Source organism: Oncorhynchus mykiss, chromosome 19 (genome assembly GCF_013265735.2).
Source record: "Oncorhynchus mykiss isolate Arlee chromosome 19, USDA_OmykA_1.1, whole genome shotgun sequence".
Taxonomy (NCBI): domain Eukaryota; kingdom Metazoa; phylum Chordata; class Actinopteri; order Salmoniformes; family Salmonidae; genus Oncorhynchus; species Oncorhynchus mykiss.
This window is the reverse complement of record NC_048583.1, coordinates 8273506-8299866: the sequence shown is the minus strand read 5'-3', so window position 1 is coordinate 8299866 and position 26361 is coordinate 8273506. Positions and strand designations below refer to the sequence as shown.

General features: G+C 35.2%; 1 protein-coding gene across 1 annotated transcript in view; it reads left to right on the top strand.

Moving 5' to 3' along the window:
* The first annotated feature begins 983 nt into the window (after positions 1-983).
* The window catches only part of LOC110510381, a 48302-nt gene continuing 22924 nt past the window's right edge, over positions 984-26361 (top strand). Inside the window, exons 1-3 of the mRNA XM_036955475.1 lie at positions 984-1028; positions 11090-11471; positions 11615-11673. Of these exons, the coding sequence (XP_036811370.1) occupies positions 993-1028; positions 11090-11471; positions 11615-11673 (477 nt within the window). The 5' untranslated portion in view covers positions 984-992. The remainder of the gene's footprint in view (positions 1029-11089; positions 11472-11614; positions 11674-26361) is intronic.

Sequence of the window (26361 nt, the reverse complement as noted above, 5' to 3'; positions counted from 1 at the left end):
TACCGGACTGGTGACACGCTCTTCAGGGCGAGTGCGAGGATGAGACACAGGACGTACCGGACTGGGGAGGCGCACTGGAGACCAGAAGGGTGGAGCCAGCCAATGATTACCAGCTGCCTCTAATTGGGAATCATAAAAAAACACCAATATAGAAAATATAAACTAGAACACAACATAGAAATTATAAACTAGAATACCCCCTAGTCACGCCCTGACCTACTACACCATAGAGAAACAAGGGCTCTCTATGGTCAGGGTGTGACACTTCTCTTAAATTGTTTTCTATGTTAGGCTAAGGCTCATTTGAAACTTCAACTAATAACCCATTTAATCAGTAACTAAAGTATCATAACCCCCCCGTCCCTCTCCCCCCTCCAAGGTCTGCGCAAGTCTGTTTCTAGTCAGTCAGGGGATTTCTTGTATATTATGCGCTCTGCTGCAGTTACATAGCAATACCTTACTGATTCAATGGGTTGTTTAGACATGGTCAGCTTATTCATATCACTGACTCATTGTTGCTGACTCATCGTGACATATGGCATATATTATATTTGATGTATGTTATTAGACACTTTACAGTATGTGACAGTAGAAGTTCTTATTAGATATTAACTGTGTCTCTCTGCAGTCATGTTGGTGTAACTAGTCTTGAGATGTATAAATAAATAAAATACATTGTTTTGATCAGGTTTTTTGCTTTTGTGGAACTTATCTTTTTATTGACGTTTGTTAATCAAACTCATAACTACTGTTTATGTGTTCTACTTGTAGCCCTGGTTGTCCTGAAAATAAAATGGTTAAACACTTCATTGTGAGGCTAAATATAAGGGCTGAACATGCTGATAAATGAAAGTCAGATCATTGAAAAGACCATTTTTTTCTGGGAACTTTTGACTGATAGGGTTAACATCATGTTCTGATGTTGTTGCCCTTGGTCAGAGATTACGCCCACATCTCTATAAACCATCAGCTGCATCTCCACTTGTAGACATATGACTGTAGATCCCCAACTCAGCAGGCAGGCAAAGGTAAAGACATCTATAACTGTACTATTTCAACACCAAACACATTGTTGTGTGTGCAAGTACAAATGGCTATGTTTGTTATTTCCAAATTGATATAAAAATACAAGTTAAACGTGGAACTTTGTAAGTTTCTTAAGACTGCACTTTATTTTATACAACACCTTCTGTAATAAGTTGTATAAGTTGAGTATAAGTTGAGGAATGTGATGTTTTTATGTTTATTGTAACAAGAGTAACTAATGAAAAGGTGTAATTTAAAGATTACTAAAACAATATAGGAAACACATGCAATATGATGTAGGCATTTTGTCCATTCCTGAAAGGAAACATATCAGGGACTAACATGGACTTAAAATATAATACAGATGAAGCACTTCTGATGCTTATCTTAGTGTTAGATCACAATGTGTACAGGTTGATGACATGACTTCTGACAAGCTTTCTGGAAATACTGGAGTACCACAGTGTTCCATTCTTGGGTATTTCTCAAATTACAGCAAGCATTTTCAGCTCAAATTGCTCTTATGGCGGCAATCAGTAGTTGAAACAATATCAAATCATCATCCCCGTTCCTGTTTCGGTAAAAATGTGGGTGATAGGGCTGGAGAATTGTAACCATAATCAAATTCATAGAAAAAGCTATGGATGCAAGGACAGACCATCCATGATATCAAAAGTTTTAAAGATGTTTTGAGGATATATAGTGTTTGTTTATATTTACTCTGTTTACAAACATTTGACTAAAATAAGCTTATATTTTGGGTTTTGAAGAGGTACGACAGTTGAACTGAGCTTATGAGACATTTATAAATTATATTCTTCAAGAATCAATGGGTACATATAATTAATTTACAAGTCCAACAATTGATGTAGCAACTGCTGATTGCCCCTTTAAATGCAGAGAATACTAAACTAATGGTATTCTCACAAACAAGAAAGCAACCAACTACACTGCTTCAGATGGTCACCTTGCAAAACAAGCCCATTTATTGTTCTAGAGAATACCATTTGTTTTTCTTTTTTCTTTTCTTTAAAACAATTTCTTATCCGAACCCTCCAAGATCCCCCCCCCCCCTAGTTCCCCAATAGCTGTCCCTCAACCATTCGAGACCCCTCCCACAGTCCCCCAACCAAGAGAATGAACTACAGAGATAAAAGGAAAAGACAGAAGAAAACAGCAAACAACAATGCAAAAAAAAACAAACATAATAATAATACATTTAAAACAAAGGACATCAAGGACAACTAAAATCATAACAGCAATGCCTACTTTATATGTTTGTGTGCATGTCTGGCACCATTATATCAAATGTATTTAATCAATTTTAATTTTTTTTTTATAAAGACCTTACATCAATCAGCTGATATCTCAAAGTGCTGTGCAGAAACCCAGCCTAAAATCCCAAACAGCAAAAAAATGCAGGTGTAGAAGCACGGTGGCTAGGAAAAACTCCATAGAAAGGCCAAAACCTAGGAAGAAACCTAGAGAGGAACCAGGCTATGTGGGGTGGCCAGTCCTCTCCTGGCTGTGTCCCGGGTGGAGATTATAATAGAACATGGCCAAGATGTTCAAATGTTCATAGATGACCAACATGGTCAAACAATAATACACTGGAGCAGCAGCACGGCCATGTGGACTGAGGACAGCAAGGACTCCTCAGGCATGGTCCTAGGGCTCAGGTCATCCGAGAGAGAGAGAGAGAAAAAAGAAAGAAAGATTAGAGAGATCATACTTCAATTCACACAGGACACTGGTGTTACTGTAATTTAATTATTCCAATATGTTTTCATTAATTGAATTCCCTTAATCTATTTTATGAGAATTTGTAAGATTCTTGTTTGCATAAAATAGACGGAGACCAGTCTTATCAATAATAGGTAACAGAATTTATTCTCAGAGCGTGCTGCCACGTTACCACGAGCAACAGTTTATATACAATAACATGACGTACTTTCATTGCTTCTAGATTGAATCCCCTCCTCCCGACCTAGAATTAAGTGAGTTTAAAAGTTCATTCCAACTCACTAACACACTCACACAACATAACTGAGTTAACACTTGACCCCTCACCATTATCGATCACCACTTAGCTGACAGTTCTAATTAACAGAAAACCTAGGAATGCCCTCACTGCCTTATCTAAAACACCCCAGAGCTCAGTTTCGTCGGTTCAACCATAGGTTAACGACCCTATCTGCTTACTTAACCCACTCCTCTCCAGACTAGTTTTGGAATGGTGTTCGTTATATTTAATTACTCCTTGTCCGTGTCACACAATCCCTTCTTATGAACTCATATTGTTAATCAGATATAATAAAACAGAGTATAAGTTTACTTAGTTACAGTTCCATTTAAAATGTGTATATTGTTTAGTAATTTATTCATACTATTCCTAACAACTGGATAAGACAGGTGAAATACTCCAAATATAACAGACTGACCCTAGCCCCCGACACAAACTACTGCAGCATAGATACTGGAGGCTACGACAGGAGGGGTCAGGAGACACTGTGCCCCCATCCGACGATACCCCCGGACAGGGCCAAACAGGCAGGATATAACCCCACCCACTTTTCCAAAGCACAGCCCCCACACCACTAGAGGGATATCCCTAACCACCAACCTACCATCCTGAGACAAGGCCGAGTATAGCCCACAAAGATATCCGCACAGCACAACCCAAGGGAGGGGGCGCCAACCCGGACAGGAAGACCACATCAGTGACTCAACCCACTCAAGCGACGCACCCCTCCCAACGACGGCACGGAAGAGCACCAGTAAGCCAGTGACTCAGCCCCTGTAATAGGTTTAGAGGCAGATAATCCCAGTGGAGAGAGGGGAACCGGCCAGGCAGAGACAGCAAGGGTGGTTCGCTGCTCCAGTGCCTTTCCGTTCACCTTCACACTCCTGAGCCAGACTACACTCAATCATATGACCTACTGAAGAGATGAGTCTTCAAAAAAGACTTAAAGTTTGAGACTGAGTCTGCGTCTTTCACATGGGTAGGCAGACCGTTCCATAACAATGGAGCTCTATAGGAGAAAGCCCTGCCTCCAGCTGTTTGTTTAGAAATTCTAGGGACAGTAAGGAGGCCTGCGTCTTGTGACCGTAGCATACGTGTAGGTATGTACGGCAGGACCAAATCGGAAAGATAGGTAGGAGCAAGCCCATGTAATGCTTTGTAGGTTAGCAGTAAAACCTTGAAATCAGCCGTAGCCTTAACAGGAAGCCATGTGTTGAGAAGCTAGCACTGGAGTAATATGATACATATTTTTGGTTCGAGTCAAGATTTTAGCAGTCGTGTTTAGCACTAACTGAAGTTCATTCATTGCTTTATCCGGGTAGCCAGAAAGTAGAGCATTGCAGTAGTCTAACTTCGGGTTTCTACGCAACACATATCTTTCAACTATGCTATGATGTTTAACGTACAATTTCAATCTATCTAATCGAAAAGAATCCACAGATTTCGAGTTGAAGATAAACACTTCTACTAAGAGTATTAGTAATTGACTGACCCGGTCTCTCCAGATCTCCTAACAGTACTATTTCTAGGATCAATTTTAGATCAATGCTATGCATTTTCAGCCATTCCTGAACCAGAGACCAGAAACAGGCTGCCTGAGGGCAATACCAAAATAAATGGTCTATTGATTCTGTATCCTCACAACAAAATCTGCAGAGCTTCGATGATTTTCTGCCCCAAATATTCAACATTTTGTTGTTGGCAAGAATTCTATATAATCATTTTAGCTGAAAAGCACGAAGTCTTGAATCTTGCGTTGTTTTATACATCAACTCATACATCCTGTACCATGGAATCAGTACATCAAAAATCTCTTCCCAACTATTTTACAATCTGTATGGCACAGTTGTCAACATCCTGGTCCTCAAGTGAAACTGATAAACTTTCCTATTTATGCTATTTTTATTCCTCCGCCAGTTTTGATCCTTCATATTGGGCAGACAGATCAGTTCCCTACCTCCTACTGCTGCCACCCACCTCCTCCATTTTTGGGGTAATGTTGTAATCAATTGGTTGTACTCTTGGATTGAGCAGACCTTCCCGTACAATTCTGATAACTCCATGAAGGACAAATCTTTACCATTACAATTTACAATATAATTTAAGAACAAAATACTATTTTCAAACAACTTTCCCATAAATACAGGTATTTTATCAACCAGCACATTTGAGTTCAGCCATAATATTTGTTCTATCTTTTCATGGGGATGAAATTGAAATGGTAGCCAGCTCTCTGCAATGCTTGTTTGAAAAAGAGAGATACTTTGAAAAAAGTATTACTTTCAATTAATTGATAATGATACATGGCAATCTGCACAAAGGCAAAAAGGCCATTGTTTAACAATGGATGAGATTTTCTTAGTAATCTACTTGAAAACCATTTAGGGTTCAAGTACAACTTTTGAATGAGTGAAGCTTTTAGAGAGTTTAGTGCTTTTATATTTAATCATCTCAACCCACCCAAATCACATTCATTATATAGATAGGCATGTTTTATTTTGTCTGGTTTAGCGTCCCAGATAAAGCAAAATATTTTTTGCTCATATGATTTGAAAAACTGATCATCAGGAGTAAGCAACGCCATAAGTAAGTGAGTAAACTGAGATATGACTAAGGAGTTAATCAAGGCATTTTTTTCCATAAATAGACAGGTATTTACCTCTCCATGGTTGCAGTATCTTGTCTATTTTTACAAGTTTTCTATTGAAATTCATTGTGGAGCGCTTATTTATATCTTTTGTGATATGAATACTGAGTATGCCTACTTCACCATCAGCCCATTTTAGAGGTAAACAGCAGGGAAATGTAGAAGTTGTATTTTTTAAGGATCCAATACGTAAAATTGTACACTTTCTTTTTTCTTACCTGCACTCACTAGACACACATTACCATGCTTCTTTAAGACTGTAACTATCACAAGATCTCTTACCACTCTACCTTAAATCAGTTAGCAGGAAGGCCAGTTTTAACTGTAATGCTGTAGACTCACTGGTACGTGTTTGTCTATAAGATCAATTTAGAGCAGCTGCCAATATTTTTACACTCTTTACTCACCATATGGCGTCATGGGGAGAATCTCAATTGCGGTCTTTTTTCTAGCTCCTAAAGTTTGGATGTTCTCTATTCTAGCTCCTAAAGTATGGATGATCTCTATTCTAGCTCCTAGATTATGGATGATCTCTATTCTAGCTCCTAAAGTATGGATGATCTCTATTCTAGCTCCTAAAGTATGGATGATCTCTATTCTAGCTTCTAAAGTATGGATGATCTCTATTCTAGCTCCTAAAGTATGGATGTTCTCTATTCTAGTTCCTAGAGTATGGATGATCTCTATTCTAGCTCCTAGAGTATGGATGATCTCTATTCTAGCTCCTAAAGTATGGATGATCTCTATTCTAGCTCCTAAAGTATGGATGATCTCTATTCTAGCTCCTAGAGTATGGATGATCTCTATTCTAGCTCCTAAAGTATGGGCGATCTCTATTCTAGCTCCTAAATTATGGATGATCTCTATTCTAGCTCCTAAAGTATGGGCGATCTCTATTCTAGCTCCTAAAGTATGGATGATCTCTATTCTAGCTCCTAAAGTATGGGCGATCTCTATTCTAGCTCCTAAAGTATGGATGATCTCTATTCTAGCTCCTAAAGTATGGATAATCTCTATTCTAGCTCCTAAAGTATGGATGATCTCTATTCTAGCTCCTAGAGTATGGATAATCTCTATTCTAGCTCCTAAAGTATGGGCGATCTCTATTCTAGCTCCTAAAGTATGGATGATCTCTATTCTAGCTCCTAAAGTATGGATGATCTCTATTCTAGCTCCTAGAGTATGGATGATCTCTATTCTAGCTCCTAAAGTATGGATGATCTCTATTCTAGCTCCTAGAGTATGGATGATCTCTATTCTAGCTCCTAAAGTATGGATGATCTCTATTCTAGCTCCTAGAGTATGGATGATCTCTATTCTAGCTCCTAAAGTATGGATGATCTCTATTCTAGCTCCTAAAGTATGGATGATATCTATTCTAGCTCCTAAAGTATGGGCGATCTCTATTCTAGCTCCTAAAGTATGGGGGATCTCTATTCTAGCTCCTAAAGTATGGGCGATCTCTATTCTAGCTCCTAGAGTATGGATGATCTCTATTCTAGCTCCTAGATTATGGATGATCTCTATTCTAGCTCCTAAAGTATGGATGATCTCTATTCTAGCTCCTAAAGTATGGATGATCTCTATTCTAGCTCCTAAAGTATGGATGATCTCTATTCTAGCTCCTAAAGTATGGATAATCTCTATTCTAGCTCCTAAAGTATGGATAATCTCTATTCTAGCTCCTAAAGTATGGGCGATCTCTATTCTAGCTCCTAAAGTATGGATAATCTCTATTCTAGCTCCTAAAGTATGGATAATCTCTATTCTAGCTCCTAAAGTATGGGCGATCTCTATTCTAGCTCCTAAAGTATGGATGATCTCTATTCTAGCTCCTAAAGTATGGATAATCTCTATTCTTGCTCCTAAAGTATGGATAATCTCTATTCTAGCTCCTAAAGTATGGGCGATCTCTATTCTAGCTCCTAAAGTATGGATAATCTCTATTCTAGCTCCTAAAGTATGGGCGATCTCTATTCTAGCTCCTAAAGTATGGATAATCTCTATTCTAGCTCCTAAAGTATGGATAATCTCTATTCTAGCTCCTAAAGTATGGATAATCTCTATTCTAGCTCCTAAAGTATGGATAATCTCTATTCTAGCTCCTAAAGTATGGATGATCTCTATTCTAGCTCCTAAAGTATGGATGATCTCTATTCTAGCTCCTAAAGTATGGATGATCTCTATTCTAGCTCCTAGAGTATGGATGATCTCTATTCTAGCTCCTAAAGTATGGATGATCTCTATTCTAGCTCCTAAAGTATGGGCAATCTCTATTCTAGCTCCTAAAGTATGGGCGATCTCTATTCTAGCTCCTAAAGTATGGATAATCTCTATTCTAGCTCCTAAAGTATGGATAATCTCTAGTCTAGCTCCTAAAGTATGGATAATCTCTATTCTAGCTCCTAAAGTATGGGCGATCGCTATTCTAGCTCCTAAAGTATGGATAATCTCTATTCTAGCTCCTAAAGTATGGGCGATCTCTATTCTAGCTCCTAAAGTATGGATAATCTCTATTCTAGCTCCTAAAGTATGGATAATCTCTATTCTAGCTCCTAAAGTATGGATAATCTCTATTCTAGCTCCTAAAGTATGGATAATCTCTATTCTAGCTCCTAAAGTATGGATGATCTCTATTCTAGCTCCTAAAGTATGGATGATCTCTATTCTAGCTCCTAAAGTATGGATGATCTCTATTCTAGCTCCTAGAGTATGGATGATCTCTATTCTAGCTCCTAAAGTATGGATGATCTCTATTCTAGCTCCTAAAGTATGGGCGATCTCTATTCTAGCTCCTAAAGTATGGGCGATCTCTATTCTAGCTCCTAAAGTATGGATAATCTCTATTCTAGCTCCTAAAGTATGGATAATCTCTATTCTAGCTCCTAAAGTATGGATAATCTCTATTCTAGCTCCTAAAGTATGGGCGATCTCTATTCTAGCTCCTAAAGTATGGATAATCTCTATTCTAGCTCCTAAAGTATGGGCGATCTCTATTCTAGCTCCTAAAGTATGGATAATCTCTATTCTAGCTCCTAAAGTATGGATAATCTCTATTCTAGCTCCTAAAGTATGGATAATCTCTATTCTAGCTCCTAAAGTATGGATAATCTCTATTCTAGCTCCTAAAGTATGGATGATCTCTATTCTAGCTCCTAAAGTATGGATGATCTCTATTCTAGCTCCTAAAGTATGGATGATCTCTATTCTAGCTCCTAGAGTATGGATGATCTCTATTCTAGCTCCTAAAGTATGGATGATCTCTATTCTAGCTCCTAAAGTATGGGTGATCTCTATTCTAGCTCCTAAAGTATGGGCGATCTCTATTCTAGCTCCTAAAGTATGGATAATCTCTATTCTAGCTCCTAAAGTATGGGCGATCTCTATTCTAGCTCCTAAAGTATGGATAATCTCTATTCTAGCTCCTAAAGTATGGGCGATCTCTATTCTAGCTCCTAAAGTATGGATGATCTCTATTCTAGCTCCTAAAGTATGGGCGATCTCTATTCTAGCTCCTAAAGTATGGATAATCTCTATTCTAGCTCCTAAAGTATGGTTAATCTCTATTCTAGCTCCTAAAGTATGGATAATCTCTATTCTAGCTCCTAAAGTATGGATAATCTATTCTAGCTCCTAAAGTATGGGCGATCTCTATTCTAGCTCCTAAAGTATGGATGATCTCTATTCTAGCTCCTAAAGTATGGATGATCTCTATTCTAGCTCCTAGATTATGGATGATCTCTATTCTAGCTCCTAGATTATGGATGATCTCTATTCTAGCTTCTAAAGTATGGATGATCTCTATTCTAGCTCCTAAAGTATGGATGATCTCTATTCTAGCTCCTAAAGTATGGATAATCTCTATTCTAGCTCCTAAAGTATGGGCGATCTCTATTCTAGCTCCTAAAGTATGGGCGATCTCTATTCTAGCTCCTAAATTATGGATGATCTCTATTCTAGCTCCTAAAGTATGGGCGATCTCTATTCTAGCTCCTAAAGTATGGATGATCTCTATTCTAGCTTCTAAAGTATGGGCGATCTCTATTCTAGCTCCTAAAGTATGGATGATCTCTATTCTAGCTCCTAAAGTATGGATAATCTCTATTCTAGCTCCTAAAGTATGGGCGATCTCTATTCTAGCTCCTAAAGTATGGATAATCTCTATTCTAGCTCCTAAAGTATGGGCGATCTCTATTCTAGCTCCTAAAGTATGGATAATCTCTATTCTAGCTCCTAAAGTATGGATGATCTCTATTCTAGCTCCTAAAGTATGGATAATCTCTATTCTAGCTCCTAAAGTATGGGCGATCTCTATTCTAGCTCCTAAAGTATGGATAATCTCTATTCTAGCTCCTAAAGTATGGATAATCTCTATTCTAGCTCCTAAAGTATGGATAATCTCTATTCTAGCTCCTAAAGTATGGGCGATTTCTATTCTAGCTCCTAAAGTATGGATGATCTCTATTCTAGCTCCTAAAGTATGGATGATCTCTATTCTAGCTCCTAAAGTATGGATGATCTCTATTCTAGCTCCTAGATTATGGATGATCTCTATTCTAGCTCCTAGATTATGGATGATCTCTATTCTAGCCTCTAAAGTATGGATGATCTCTATTCTAGCTCCTAAAGTATGGATGATCTCTATTCTAGCTCCTAAAGTATGGATAATCTCTATTCTAGCTCCTAAAGTATGGGCGATCTCTATTCTAGCTCCTAAAGTATGGGCGATCTCTATTCTAGCTCCTAAAGTATGGATGATCTCTATTCTAGCTCCTAAAGTATGGGCGATCTCTATTCTAGCTCCTAAAGTATGGATGATCTCTATTCTAGCTTCTAAAGTATGGGCGATCTCTATTCTAGCTTCTAAAGTATGGGCGATCTCTATTCTAGCTTCTAAAGTATGGGCGATCTCTATTCTAGCTCCTAGAGTATGGATGATCTCTATTCTAGCTCCCAGAAGGCTGTGATTTTAAAACCGAGAATATAGATTGTGCTGATTTATTGTCACATTGAAACATGTCGTGTGCCATTGTTAAAAAACTGTGCTTATAGTGTTAAAACAATGACATCATATCTGTATTCTGCCATCTTCATGCTTGTTAGCCATTTTAAAGCCTGCAGAAATGCTTTATAATCCTTTTGACTGTGTATTGGATATTTCAAGGAATTGTTGGAAAACAGTTGTTTTGTAATGTACCAAAAATGTTGCTAAATATTCAGGGGCAATGCAATACCACTGACAGCCAGTTTTAGGAGAACAACATGTGACTAATTTGAGATCTGTCTTTGGTGTTTGTTGATCATCCACTCATTATATTTGTTTTGAGACTAAACCACTGACAAGGTTTTTACTTTGAGAAACTGTAAAAACTATATTATGTTTTCCCTGTCAGACTTTAGAAGACTGCTGCAGCCCGTCCCTCTTTAGGTGGTGGGATTCCCCTCCTGGTGGGGTTAAAGTGATGGAGAGGCCTGATGATGAGGAGTCACCTGGTGCAACAGGTGGTGAAGGGGATGGAAGAGACACCACACCTGTTCACAACACTGGTACTCCTGATGGTATGGCAGCACTAGGAGTCATGCTACAGGGCTTCATGTTAAATCAACAGCAGTCAATGCAACAGGCAATGCAATCCATGCAGCAACAGATGCAGCAGCAGATCAGCCAGCTACAGGAGGAGGTGCAGAAAGGAAAGACAAAGCAACAGTGTGTTGTGGCCCCTCTACCAGCAGCAAACCCAGACACTTTGACAAGACCAGCTCCTCAGTCTCGAGGCAAGTTGTTCATCAAAAAGATGCAGCTATTTGAGTATAAATATACAATACACAACAATTCAACAGTTCATAAGCAGTCTGCAAACTAACCACTATCTGCATGTATGCTGATCTACAGTACTATATCTCACCCTCCATTCTAGACCCAGCAGAGGAGGTATCAGGTGAACACGTTGACAAGAAGGAGGAGGCAGCAGAGATGGTAAGACACAATTACATAAGAAGAAAAGGTCCTAAGAAAGTATCACATGATGATGTCATCTAAAGTTAAAACTGATTTTTAAAACCACTTATGAATTTCCATCCAGGGGCCTCTACATGTTTGTGAAATTCATAGTAATTGAGAGATCACAGGGTTATACTTTGTATTTTTTTATTTAACCTTTAACTAGGCAAGTCAGAACAAATTGTTATTTTCAATGACGGCCTAGGAACAGTGGGTTAACTGCCGGTTCAGGGGCAGAACAGTCTTAACAGTCAATAATAAACCATGTATAAACAGACAGAACAGGGTAATACTGTGTATTAGACATCAGTAATAAACCATGTATAAACAGAGAGACCAGGGTAATACTGTGTATTAACAGTCAGTAATAAACCATGTATAAACAGACAGAACAGGGTAATACTGTGTATTAGACATCAGTAATAAACCATGTATAAACAGACAGAAAAGGATAATACTGTGTATTAGACATCAGTAATAAACCATGTATAAACAGAGAGAACAGCGTAATACTGTGTATTAACAGTCAGTAATAAACCATGTATAAACAGACAGAACAGGGTAATACTGTGTATTAACAGTCAGTAATAAACCATCTATAAACAGACAGAACAGGGTAATACTGTGTATTAACAGTCAGTAATAAACCATGTATAAACAGACAGAACAGGGTAACACTTTGTATTAGACATCAGTAATAAACGATGTATAAACAGAGAGAACAGGGTAATACTGTGTATTCGTCATCAGTAATACACCATGTATAAACAGAGAGAACAGGGTAATACTGTGTATTCGACATCAGTAATAAACCATGTATAAACAGAGAGAACAGGGTAATACTGTGTATTAGACATCAGTAATAAACCATGTATAAACAGACAGAAAAGGATAATACTGTGTATTAGACATCAGTAATAAACCATGTATAAACAGAGAGAACAGCGTAATAATGTGTATTAACAGTCAGTAATAAACCATCTATAAACAGACAGAACAGGGTAATACTGTGTATTAGACATCAGTAATAAACCATGTATAAACAGACAGAACAGGGTAATACTGTGTATTAGACATCAGTAATAAACCATGTATAAACAGACAGAACAGGGTAATACTGCATATTAACAGTCAGTAATAAACCATGTATAAACAGACAGAACAGGGAAATACTGTGTATTAATAGTCAGTAATAAACCATGTATAAACATACAGAACAGGGTAATACTGTGTGTTAACAGGCAGTAATAAAACAGGTATAAACAGACAGAACAGGGTAATACTTTGTATAAACAGTCAGTAATAAACCATGTATAAACAGACAGAACAGGGTAATACTGTGTATTAGACATCAGTAATAAACCATGTATAAACAGAGAGAACAGGGTAATACTGTGTATTAGACATCAGTAATATACCATGTATAAACGGACAGAACAGGGTAATACTGTGTATTAGACATCAGTAATAAACCATGTATAAACAGACAGAACAGGGTAATACTGTGTATTATACATAAGTAATAAACCAAGTATAAACAGACAGAACAGGGTAATACTATGTATTAACAGTCAGTAATAAACCATGTATAAACTGAGAGAACAGGGTAATACTGTGTATTAACAGTCAGTAATTAACCAGGTATAAACAGACAGAACAGGGTAATACTTTGTATAAACAGTCAGTAATAAACCATGTATAAACAGACAGAACAGGGTAATACTGTGTATTAGACATCAGTAATAAACCATGTATAAACAGAGAGAACAGGGTAATACTGTGTATTAGACATCAGTAATAAACCATGTATAAACAGACAGAACAGGGTAATACTGTGTATTAGACATCAGTAATAAACCATGTATAAACAGACAGAACAGGGTAATACTGCATATTAACAGTCAGTAATAAACCATGTATAAACAGACAGAACAGGGTAATACTGTGTATTAATAGTCAGTAATAAACCATGTATAAACATACAGAACAGGGTAATACTGTGTATTAACAGGCAGTAATAAAACAGGTATAAACAGACAGAACAGGGTAATACTTTGTATAAACAGTCAGTAATAAACCATGTATAAACAGACAGAACAGGGTAATACTGTGTATTAGACATCAGTAATAAACCATGTATAAACAGAGAGAACAGGGTAATACTGTGTATTTGACATCAGTAATATACCATGTATAAACGGACAGAACAGGGTAATACTGTGTATTAGACATCAGTAATAAACCATGTATAAACAGACAGAACAGGGTAATACTGTGTATTATACATCAGTAATAAACCATGTATAAACAGACAGAACAGGGTAATACTGTGTATTAGACATCAGTAATAAACCATGTATAAACAGACAGAACAGGGTAATACTGTGTATTATACATAAGTAATAAACCAAGTATAAACAGACAGAACAGGGTAATACTATGTATTAACAGTCAGTAATAAACCATGTATAAACTGAGAGAACAGGGTAATACTGTGTATTAACAGTCAGTAATAAACCAGGTATAAACAGACAGAACAGGGTAATACTTTGTATAAACAGTCAGTAATAAACCATGTATAAACAGACAGAACAGGGTAATACTGTGTATTAGACATCAGTAATAAACCATGTATAAACAGAGAGAACAGGGTAATACTGTGTATTAGACATCAGTAATAAACCATGTATAAACAGACAGAACAGGGTAATACTGTGTATTAGACATCAGTAATAAACCATGTATAAACAGACAGAACAGGGTAATACTGCATATTAACAGTCAGTAATAAACCATGTATAAACAGACAGAACAGGGTAATACTGTGTATTAATAGTCAGTAATAAACCATGTATAAACATACAGAACAGGGTAATACTGTGTATTAACAGGCAGTAATAAAACAGGTATAAACAGACAGAACAGGGTAATACTTTGTATAAACAGTCAGTAATAAACCATGTATAAACATACAGAACAGGGTAATACTGTGTATTAACAGGCAGTAATAAAACAGGTATAAACAGACAGAACAGGGTAATACTTTGTATAAACAGTCAGTAATAAACCATGTATAAACAGACAGAACAGGGTAATACTGTGTATTAGACATCAGTAATAAACCATGTATAAACAGAGAGAACAGGGTAATACTGTGTATTTGACATCAGTAATATACCATGTATAAACGGACAGAACAGGGTAATACTGTGTATTAGACATCAGTAATAAACCATGTATAAACAGACAGAACAGGGTAATACTGTGTATTATACATCAGTAATAAACCATGTATAAACAGACAGAACAGGGTAATACTGTGTATTAGACATCAGTAATAAACCATGTATAAACAGACAGAACAGGGTAATACTGTGTATTATACATAAGTAATAAACCAAGTATAAACAGACAGAACAGGGTAATACTATGTATTAACAGTCAGTAATAAACCATGTATAAACTGAGAGAACAGGGTAATACTGTGTATTAACAGTCAGTAATAAACCAGGTATAAACAGACAGAACAGGGTAATACTTTGTATAAACAGTCAGTAATAAACCATGTATAAACAGACAGAACAGGGTAATACTGTGTATTAGACATCAGTAATAAACCATGTATAAACAGAGAGAACAGGGTAATACTGTGTATTAGACATCAGTAATAAACCATGTATAAACAGACAGAACAGGGTAATACTGTGTATTAGACATCAGTAATAAACCATGTATAAACAGACAGAACAGGGTAATACTGCATATTAACAGTCAGTAATAAACCATGTATAAACAGACAGAACAGGGTAATACTGTGTATTAATAGTCAGTAATAAACCATGTATAAACATACAGAACAGGGTAATACTGTGTATTAACAGGCAGTAATAAAACAGGTATAAACAGACAGAACAGGGTAATACTTTGTATAAACAGTCAGTAATAAACCATGTATAAACAGACAGAACAGGGTAATACTGTGTATTAGACATCAGTAATAAACCATGTATAAACAGAGAGAACAGGGTAATACTGTGTATTTGACATCAGTAATATACCATGTATAAACGGACAGAACAGGGTAATACTGTGTATTAGACATCAGTAATAAACCATGTATAAACAGACAGAACAGGGTAATACTGTGTATTATACATCAGTAATAAACCATGTATAAACAGACAGAACAGGGTAATACTGTGTATTAGACATCAGTAATAAACCATGTATAAACAGACAGAACAGGGTAATACTGTGTATTATACATCAGTAATAAACCAAGTATAAACAGACAGAACAGGGTAATACTATGTATTAACAGTCAGTAATAAACCATGTATAAACTGAGAGAACAGGGTAATACTGTGTATTAACAGTCAGTAATAAACCAGGTATAAACAGACAGAACAGGGTAATACTTTGTATAAACAGTCAGTAATAAACCATGTATAAACAGACAGAACAGGGTAATACTGTTTATTAGACATCAGTAATAAACCATGTATAAACAGAGAGAACAGGGTAATACTGTGTATTAGACATCAGTAATAAACCATGTATAAACAGACAGAACAGGGTAATACTGTGTATTAGACATCAGTAATAAACCATGTATAAACAGACAGAACAGGGTAATACTGCGTATTAACAGTCAGTAATAAACCATGTATAAACAGACAGAACAGGGTAATACTGTGTATTAATAGTCAGTAATAAACCATGTATAAACATACAGAACAGGGTAATACTGTGTATTAATAGTCAGTAATAAACCATGTATAAACAGACAGAACAGGGTAATACTGTGTATTAACAGTCAGTAATAAACCATGTATGAACAGACAGAACAGGGTAATACTGTGTATTAACAGTCAGTAATAAACCATCTATAAACAGACAGAACAGGGTAATACTGTGTATTAACAGTCAGTAATAAACCATGCATAAACAGACAGAACAGGGTAACACTTTGTATTAGACATCAGTAATAAACGATGTATAAACAGAGAGAACAGGGTAATACTGTGTATTCGTCATCAGTAATACACCATGTATAAACAGAGAGAACAGGGTAATACTGTGTATTCGACATCAGTAATAAACCATGTATAAACATACAGAACAGGGTAATACTGTGTATTAACAGGCAGTAATAAAACAGGTATAAACAGACAGAACAGGGTAATACTTTGTATAAACAGTCAGTAATAAACCATGTATAAACAGACAGAACAGGGTAATACTGTGTATTAGACATCAGTAATAAACCATGTATAAACAGAGAGAACAGGGTAATACTGTGTATTTGACATCAGTAATATACCATGTATAAACGGACAGAACAGGGTAATACTGTGTATTAGACATCAGTAATAAACCATGTATAAACAGACAGAACAGGGTAATACTGTGTATTATACATCAGTAATAAACCATGTATAAACAGACAGAACAGGGTAATACTGTGTATTAGACATCAGTAATAAACCATGTATAAACAGACAGAACAGGGTAATACTGTGTATTATACATCAGTAATAAACCAAGTATAAACAGACAGAACAGGGTAATACTATGTATTAACAGTCAGTAATAAACCATGTATAAACTGAGAGAACAGGGTAATACTGTGTATTAACAGTCAGTAATAAACCAGGTATAAACAGACAGAACAGGGTAATACTTTGTATAAACAGTCAGTAATAAACCATGTATAAACAGACAGAACAGGGTAATACTGTTTATTAGACATCAGTAATAAACCATGTATAAACAGAGAGAACAGGGTAATACTGTGTATTAGACATCAGTAATAAACCATGTATAAACAGACAGAACAGGGTAATACTGTGTATTAGACATCAGTAATAAACCATGTATAAACAGACAGAACAGGGTAATACTGCGTATTAACAGTCAGTAATAAACCATGTATAAACAGACAGAACAGGGTAATACTGTGTATTAATAGTCAGTAATAAACCATGTATAAACATACAGAACAGGGTAATACTGTGTATTAATAGTCAGTAATAAACCATGTATAAACAGACAGAACAGGGTAATACTGTGTATTAACAGTCAGTAATAAACCATGTATGAACAGACAGAACAGGGTAATACTGTGTATTAACAGTCAGTAATAAACCATCTATAAACAGACAGAACAGGGTAATACTGTGTATTAACAGTCAGTAATAAACCATGCATAAACAGACAGAACAGGGTAACACTTTGTATTAGACATCAGTAATAAACGATGTATAAACAGAGAGAACAGGGTAATACTGTGTATTCGTCATCAGTAATACACCATGTATAAACAGAGAGAACAGGGTAATACTGTGTATTCGACATCAGTAATAAACCATGTATAAACAGAGAGAACAGGGTAATACTGTGTATTAGACATCAGTAATAAACCATGTATAAACAGACAGAAAAGGATAATACTGTGTATCAGACATCAGTAATAAACCATGTATAAACAGAGAGAACAGCGTAATAATGTGTATTAACAGTCAGTAATAAACCATCTATAAACAGACAGAACATGGTAATACTGTGTATTAAAAGTCAGTAATAAACCATGTATAAACAGACAGAACAGGGTAATACTGTGTATTAACAGTCAGTAATAAACCATGTATAAACAGACAGAACAGGGTAATACTGTGCATTAACAGTCAGTAATAAACCATCTATAAACAGAGAGAACAGGGTAATACTGTGTATTAACAGTCAGTAATAAACCATCTATAAACAGACAGAACAGGGTAACACTTTGTATTAGACATCAGTAATAAACCATGTATAAACAGAGAGAACAGGGTAATACTGTGTATTAGACATCAGTAATAAACCAAGTATAAACAGACAGAACAGGGTAATACTGTGTATTAACAGTCAGTAATAAACCATGTATAAACAGAGAGAACAGGGTAATACTGTGTGTTAACAGTCAGTAATAAACCATGTATAAACAGACAGAACAGGGTAATACTGTGTATTAGACATCAGTAATAAACCATGTATAAACAGACAGAACAGGGTAATACTGTGTATTATACATAAGTAATAAACCAAGTATAAACAGACAGAAAAGGGTAATACTATGTATTAACAGTCAGTAATAAACCATGTATAAACTGAGAGAACAGGGTAATACTGTGTATTAACAGTCAGTAATAAACCAGGTATAAACAGACAGAACAGGGTAATACTTTGTATAAACAGTCAGTAATAAACCATGTATAAACAGACAGAACAGGGTAATACTGTGTATTAGACATCAGTAATAAACCATGTATAAACAGAGAGAACAGGGTAATACTGTGTATTAGACATCAGTAATAAACCATGTATAAACAGACAGAACAGGGTAATACTGTGTATTAGACATCAGTAATAAACCATGTATAAACAGACAGAACAGGGTAATACTGCATATTAACAGTCAGTAATAAACCATGTATAAACAGACAGAACAGGGTAATACTGTGTATTAATAGTCAGTAATAAACCATGTATAAACATACAGAACAGGGTAATACTGTGTATTAACAGGCAGTAATAAAACAGGTATAAACAGACAGAACAGGGTAATACTTTGTATAAACAGTCAGTAATAAACCATGTATAAACAGACAGAACAGGGTAATACTGTGTATTAGACATCAGTAATAAACCATGTATAAACAGACAGAACAGGGTAATACTGTGTATTATACATCAGTAATAAACCATGTATAAACAGACAGAACAGGGTAATACTGTGTATTAGACATCAGTAATAAACCATGTATAAACAGACAGAACAGGGTAATACTGTGTATTATACATCAGTAATAAACCAAGTATAAACAGACAGAACAGGGTAATACTGTGTATTAGACATCAGTAATAAACCATGTATAAACAGACAGAACAGGGTAATACTGTGTATTAGACATCAGTAATAAACCATGTATAAACAGACAGAACAGGGTAATACTGCGTATTAACAGTCAGTAATAAACCATGTATAAAGAGACAGAACAGGGTAATACTGTGTATTAATAGTCAGTAATAAACCATGTATAAACATACAGAACAGGGTAATACTGTGTATTAATAGTCAGTAATAAACCATGTATAAACAGACAGAACAGGGTAATACTGTGTATTAACAGTCAGTAATAAACCATGTATGAACAGACAGAACAGGGTAATACTGTGTATTAACAGTCAGTAATAAACCATCTATAAACAGACAGAACAGGGTAATACTGTGTATTAACAGTCAGTAATAAACCATGCATAAACAGACAGAACAGGGTAACACTTTGTATTAGACATCAGTAATAAACGATGTATAAACAGAGAGAACAGGGTAATACTGTGAATTCGTCATCAGTAATACACCATGTATAAACAGAGAGAACAGGGTAATACTGTGTATTCGACATCAGTAATAAACCATGTATAAACAGAGAGAACAGGGTAATACTGTGTATTAGACATCAGTAATAAACCATGTATAAACAGACAGAAAAGGATAATACTGTGTATCAGACATCAGTAATAAACCATGTATAAACAGAGAGAACAGCGTAATAATGTGTATTAACAGTCAGTAATAAACCATCTATAAACAGACAGAACAGGGTAATACTGTGTATTAACAGTCAGTAATAAACCATGTATAAACAGACAGAACAGGGTAATACTGTGTATTAACAGTCAGTAATAAACCATGTATAAACAGACAGAACAGGGTAATACTGTGCATTAACAGTCAGTAATAAACCATCTATAAACAGAGAGAACAGGGTAATACTGTGTATTAACAGTCAGTAATAAACCATCTATAAACAGACAGAACAGGGTAACACTTTGTATTAGACATCAGTAATAAACCATGTATAAACAGAGAGAACAGGGTAATACTGTGTATTAGACATCAGTAATAAACCAAGTATAAACAGACAGAACAGGGTAATACTGTGTATTAACAGTCAGTAATAAACCATGTATAAACAGAGAGAACAGGGTAATACTGTGTGTTAACAGTCAGTAATAAACCATGTATAAACAGACAGAACAGGGTAATACTGTGTATTAGACATCAGTAATAAACCATGTATAAACAGACAGAACAGGGTAATACTGTGTATTATACATAAGTAATAAACCAAGTATAAACAGACAGAACAGGGTAATACTATGTATTAACAGTCAGTAATAAACCATGTATAAACTGAGAGAACAGGGTAATACTGTGTATTAACAGTCAGTAATAAACCAGGTATAAACAGACAGAACAGGGTAATACTTTGTATAAACAGTCAGTAATAAACCATGTATAAACAGACAGAACAGGGTAATACTGTGTATTAGACATCAGTAATAAACCATGTATAAACAGAGAGAACAGGGTAATACTGTGTATTAGACATCAGTAATAAACCATGTATAAACAGACAGAACAGGGTAATACTGTGTATTAGACATCAGTAATAAACCATGTATAAACAGACAGAACAGGGTAATACTGCATATTAACAGTCAGTAATAAACCATGTATAAACAGACAGAACAGGGTAATACTGTGTATTAATAGTCAGTAATAAACCATGTATAAACATACAGAACAGGGTAATACTGTGTATTAACAGGCAGTAATAAAACAGGTATAAACAGACAGAACAGGGTAATACTTTGTATAAACAGTCAGTAATAAACCATGTATAAACAGACAGAACAGGGTAATACTGTGTATTAGACATCAGTAATAAACCATGTATAAACAGAGAGAACAGGGTAATACTGTGTATTAGACATCAGTAATATACCATGTATAAACGGACAGAACAGGGTAATACTGTGTATTAGACATCAGTAATAAACCATGTATAAACAGACAGAACAGGGTAATACTGTGTATTATACATCAGTAATAAACCATGTATAAACAGACAGAACAGGGTAATACTGTGTATTAGACATCAGTAATAAACCATGTATAAACAGACAGAACAGGGTAATACTATGTATTAACAGTCAGTAATAAACCATGTATAAACTGAGAGAACAGGGTAATACTGTGTATTAACAGTCAGTAATAAACCAGGTATAAACAGACAGAACAGGGTAATACTTTGTATAAACAGTCAGTAATAAACCATGTATAAACAGACAGAACAGGGTAATACTGTTTATTAGACATCAGTAATAAACCATGTATAAACAGAGAGAACAGGGTAATACTGTGTATTAGACATCAGTAATAAACCATGTATAAACAGACAGAACAGGGTAATACTGTGTATTAGACATCAGTAATAAACCATGTATAAACAGACAGAACAGGGTAATACTGCGTATTAACAGTCAGTAATAAACCATGTATAAACAGACAGAACAGGGTAATACTGTGTATTAATAGTCAGTAATAAACCATGTATAAACATACAGAACAGGGTAATACTGTGTATTAATAGTCAGTAATAAACCATGTATAAACAGACAGAACAGGGTAATACTGTGTATTAACAGTCAGTAATAAACCATGTATGAACAGACAGAACAGGGTAATACTGTGTATTAACAGTCAGTAATAAACCATCTATAAACAGACAGAACAGGGTAATACTGTGTATTAACAGTCAGTAATAAACCATGCATAAACAGACAGGACAGGGTAACACTTTGTATTAGACATCAGTAATAAACGATGTATAAACAGAGAGAACAGGGTAATACTGTGTATTCATCATCAGTAATACACCATGTATAAACAGAGAGAACAGGGTAATACTGTGTATTCGACATCAGTAATAAACCATGTATAAACAGAGAGAACAGGGTAATACTGTGTATTAGACATCAGTAATAAACCATGTATAAACAGACAGAAAAGGATAATACTGTGTATCAGACATCAGTAATAAACCATGTATAAACAGAGAGAACAGCGTAATAATGTGTATTAACAGTCAGTAATAAACCATCTATAAACAGACAGAACAGGGTAATACTGTGTATTAACAGTCAGTAATAAACCATGTATAAACAGACAGAACAGGGTAATACTGTGTATTAACAGTCAGTAATAAACCATGTATAAACAGACAGAACAGGGTAATACTGTGCATTAACAGTCAGTAATAAACCATCTATAAACAGAGAGAACAGGGTAATACTGTGTATTAACAGTCAGTAATAAACCATCTATAAACAGACAGAACAGGGTAACACTTTGTATTAGACATCAGTAATAAACCATGTATAAACAGAGAGAACAGGGTAATACTGTGTATTAGACATCAGTAATAAACCAAGTATAAACAGACAGAACAGGGTAATACTGTGTATTAACAGTCAGTAATAAATCATGTATAAACAGAGAGAACAGGGTAATACTGTGTGTTAACAGTCAGTAATAAACCATGTATAAACAGACAGAACAGGGTAATACTGTGTATTAGACATCAGTAATAAACCATGTATAAACAGACAGAACAGGGTAATACTGTGTATTATACATCAGTAATAAACCAAGTATAAACAGACAGAACAGGGTAATACTATGTATTAACAGTCAGTAATAAACCATGTATAAACTGAGAGAACAGGGTAATACTGTGTATTAACAGTCAGTAATAAACCAGGTATAAACAGACAGAACAGGGTAATACTTTCTATAAACAGTCAGTAATAAACCATGTATAAACAGACAGAACAGGGTAATACTGTGTATTAGACATCAGTAATAAACCAGGTATAAACAGACAGAACAGGGTAATACTTTGTATAAACAGTCAGTAATAAACCATGTATAAACAGACAGAACAGGGTAATACTGTTTATTAGACATCAGTAATAAACCATGTATAAACTGAGAGAACAGGGTAATACTGTGTATTAACAGTCAGTAATAAACCAGGTATAAACAGACAGAACAGGGTAATACTTTGTATAAACAGTCAGTAATAAACCATGTATAAACAGACAGAACAGGGTAATACTGTGTATTAGACATCAGTAATAAACCATGTATAAACAGAGAGAACAGGGTAATACTGTGTATTAGACATCAGTAATAAACCATGTATAAACAGACAGAACAGGGTAATACTGTGTATTAGACATCAGTAATAAACCATGTATAAACAGAGAGAACAGGGTAATACTATGTATTAACAGTCAGTAATAAACCATGTATAAACAGACAGAACAGGGTAATACTGTGTATTAACAGTCAGTAATAAACCATGTATAAACAGACAGAACAGGGTAATACTGTGTATTAATAGTCAGTAATAAACCATGTATAAACATACAGAACAGGGTAATACTGTGTATTAACAGGCAGTAATAAAACAGGTATAAACAGACAGAACAGGGTAATACTTTGTATAAACAGTCAGTAATAAACCATGTATAAACAGACAGAACAGGGTAATACTGTGTATTAGACATCAGTAATAAACCATGTATAAACAGACAGAACAGGGTAATACTGTGTATTATACATCAGTAATAAACCATGTATAAACAGACAGAACAGGGTAATACTGTGTATTAGACATCAGTAATAAACCATGTATAAACAGACAGAACAGGGTAATACTGTGTATTATACATCAGTAATAAACCAAGTATAAACAGACAGAACAGGGTAATACTGTGTATTAGACATCAGTAATAAACCATGTATAAACAGACAGAACAGGGTAATACTGTGTATTAGACATCAGTAATAAACCATGTATAAACAGACAGAACAGGGTAATACTGCGTATTAACAGTCAGTAATAAACCATGTATAAACAGACAGAACAGGGTAATACTGTGTATTAATAGTCAGTAATAAACCATGTATAAACATACAGAACAGGGTAATACTGTGTATTAATAGTCAGTAATAAACCATGTATAAACAGACAGAACAGGGTAATACTGTGTATTAACAGTCAGTAATAAACCATGTATGAACAGACAGAACAGGGTAATACTGTGTATTAACAGTCAGTAATAAACCATCTATAAACAGACAGAACAGGGTAATACTGTGTATTAACAGTCAGTAATAAACCATGCATAAACAGACAGAACAGGGTAACACTTTGTATTAGACATCAGTAATAAACGATGTATAAACAGAGAGAACAGGGTAATACTGTGAATTCGTCATCAGTAATACACCATGTATAAACAGAGAGAACAGGGTAATACTGTGTATTCGACATCAGTAATAAACCATGTATAAACAGAGAGAACAGGGTAATACTGTGTATTAGACATCAGTAATAAACCATGTATAAACAGACAGAAAAGGATAATACTGTGTATCAGACATCAGTAATAAACCATGTATAAACAGAGAGAACAGCGTAATAATGTGTATTAACAGTCAGTAATAAACCATCTATAAACAGACAGAACAGGGTAATACTGTGTATTAACAGTCAGTAATAAACCATGTATAAACAGACAGAACAGGGTAATACTGTGTATTAACAGTCAGTAATAAACCATGTATAAACAGACAGAACAGGGTAATACTGTGCATTAACAGTCAGTAATAAACCATCTATAAACAGAGAGAACAGGGTAATACTGTGTATTAACAGTCAGTAATAAACCATCTATAAACAGACAGAACAGGGTAACACTTTGTATTAGACATCAGTAATAAACCATGTATAAACAGAGAGAACAGGGTAATACTGTGTATTAGACATCAGTAATAAACCAAGTATAAACAGACAGAACAGGGTAATACTGTGTATTAACAGTCAGTAATAAACCATGTATAAACAGAGAGAACAGGGTAATACTGTGTGTTAACAGTCAGTAATAAACCATGTATAAACAGACAGAACAGGGTAATACTGTGTATTAGACATCAGTAATAAACCATGTATAAACAGACAGAACAGGGTAATACTGTGTATTATACATAAGTAATAAACCAAGTATAAACAGACAGAACAGGGTAATACTATGTATTAACAGTCAGTAATAAACCATGTATAAACTGAGAGAACAGGGTAATACTGTGTATTAACAGTCAGTAATAAACCAGGTATAAACAGACAGAACAGGGTAATACTTTGTATAAACAGTCAGTAATAAACCATGTATAAACAGACAGAACAGGGTAATACTGTGTATTAGACATCAGTAATAAACCATGTATAAACAGAGAGAACAGGGTAATACTGTGTATTAGACATCAGTAATAAACCATGTATAAACAGACAGAACAGGGTAATACTGTGTATTAGACATCAGTAATAAACCATGTATAAACAGACAGAACAGGGTAATACTGCATATTAACAGTCAGTAATAAACCATGTATAAACAGACAGAACAGGGTAATACTGTGTATTAATAGTCAGTAATAAACCATGTATAAACATACAGAACAGGGTAATACTGTGTATTAACAGGCAGTAATAAAACAGGTATAAACAGACAGAACAGGGTAATACTTTGTATAAACAGTCAGTAATAAACCATGTATAAACAGACAGAACAGGGTAATACTGTGTATTAGACATCAGTAATAAACCATGTATAAACAGAGAGAACAGGGTAATACTGTGTATTAGACATCAGTAATATACCATGTATAAACGGACAGAACAGGGTAATACTGTGTATTAGACATCA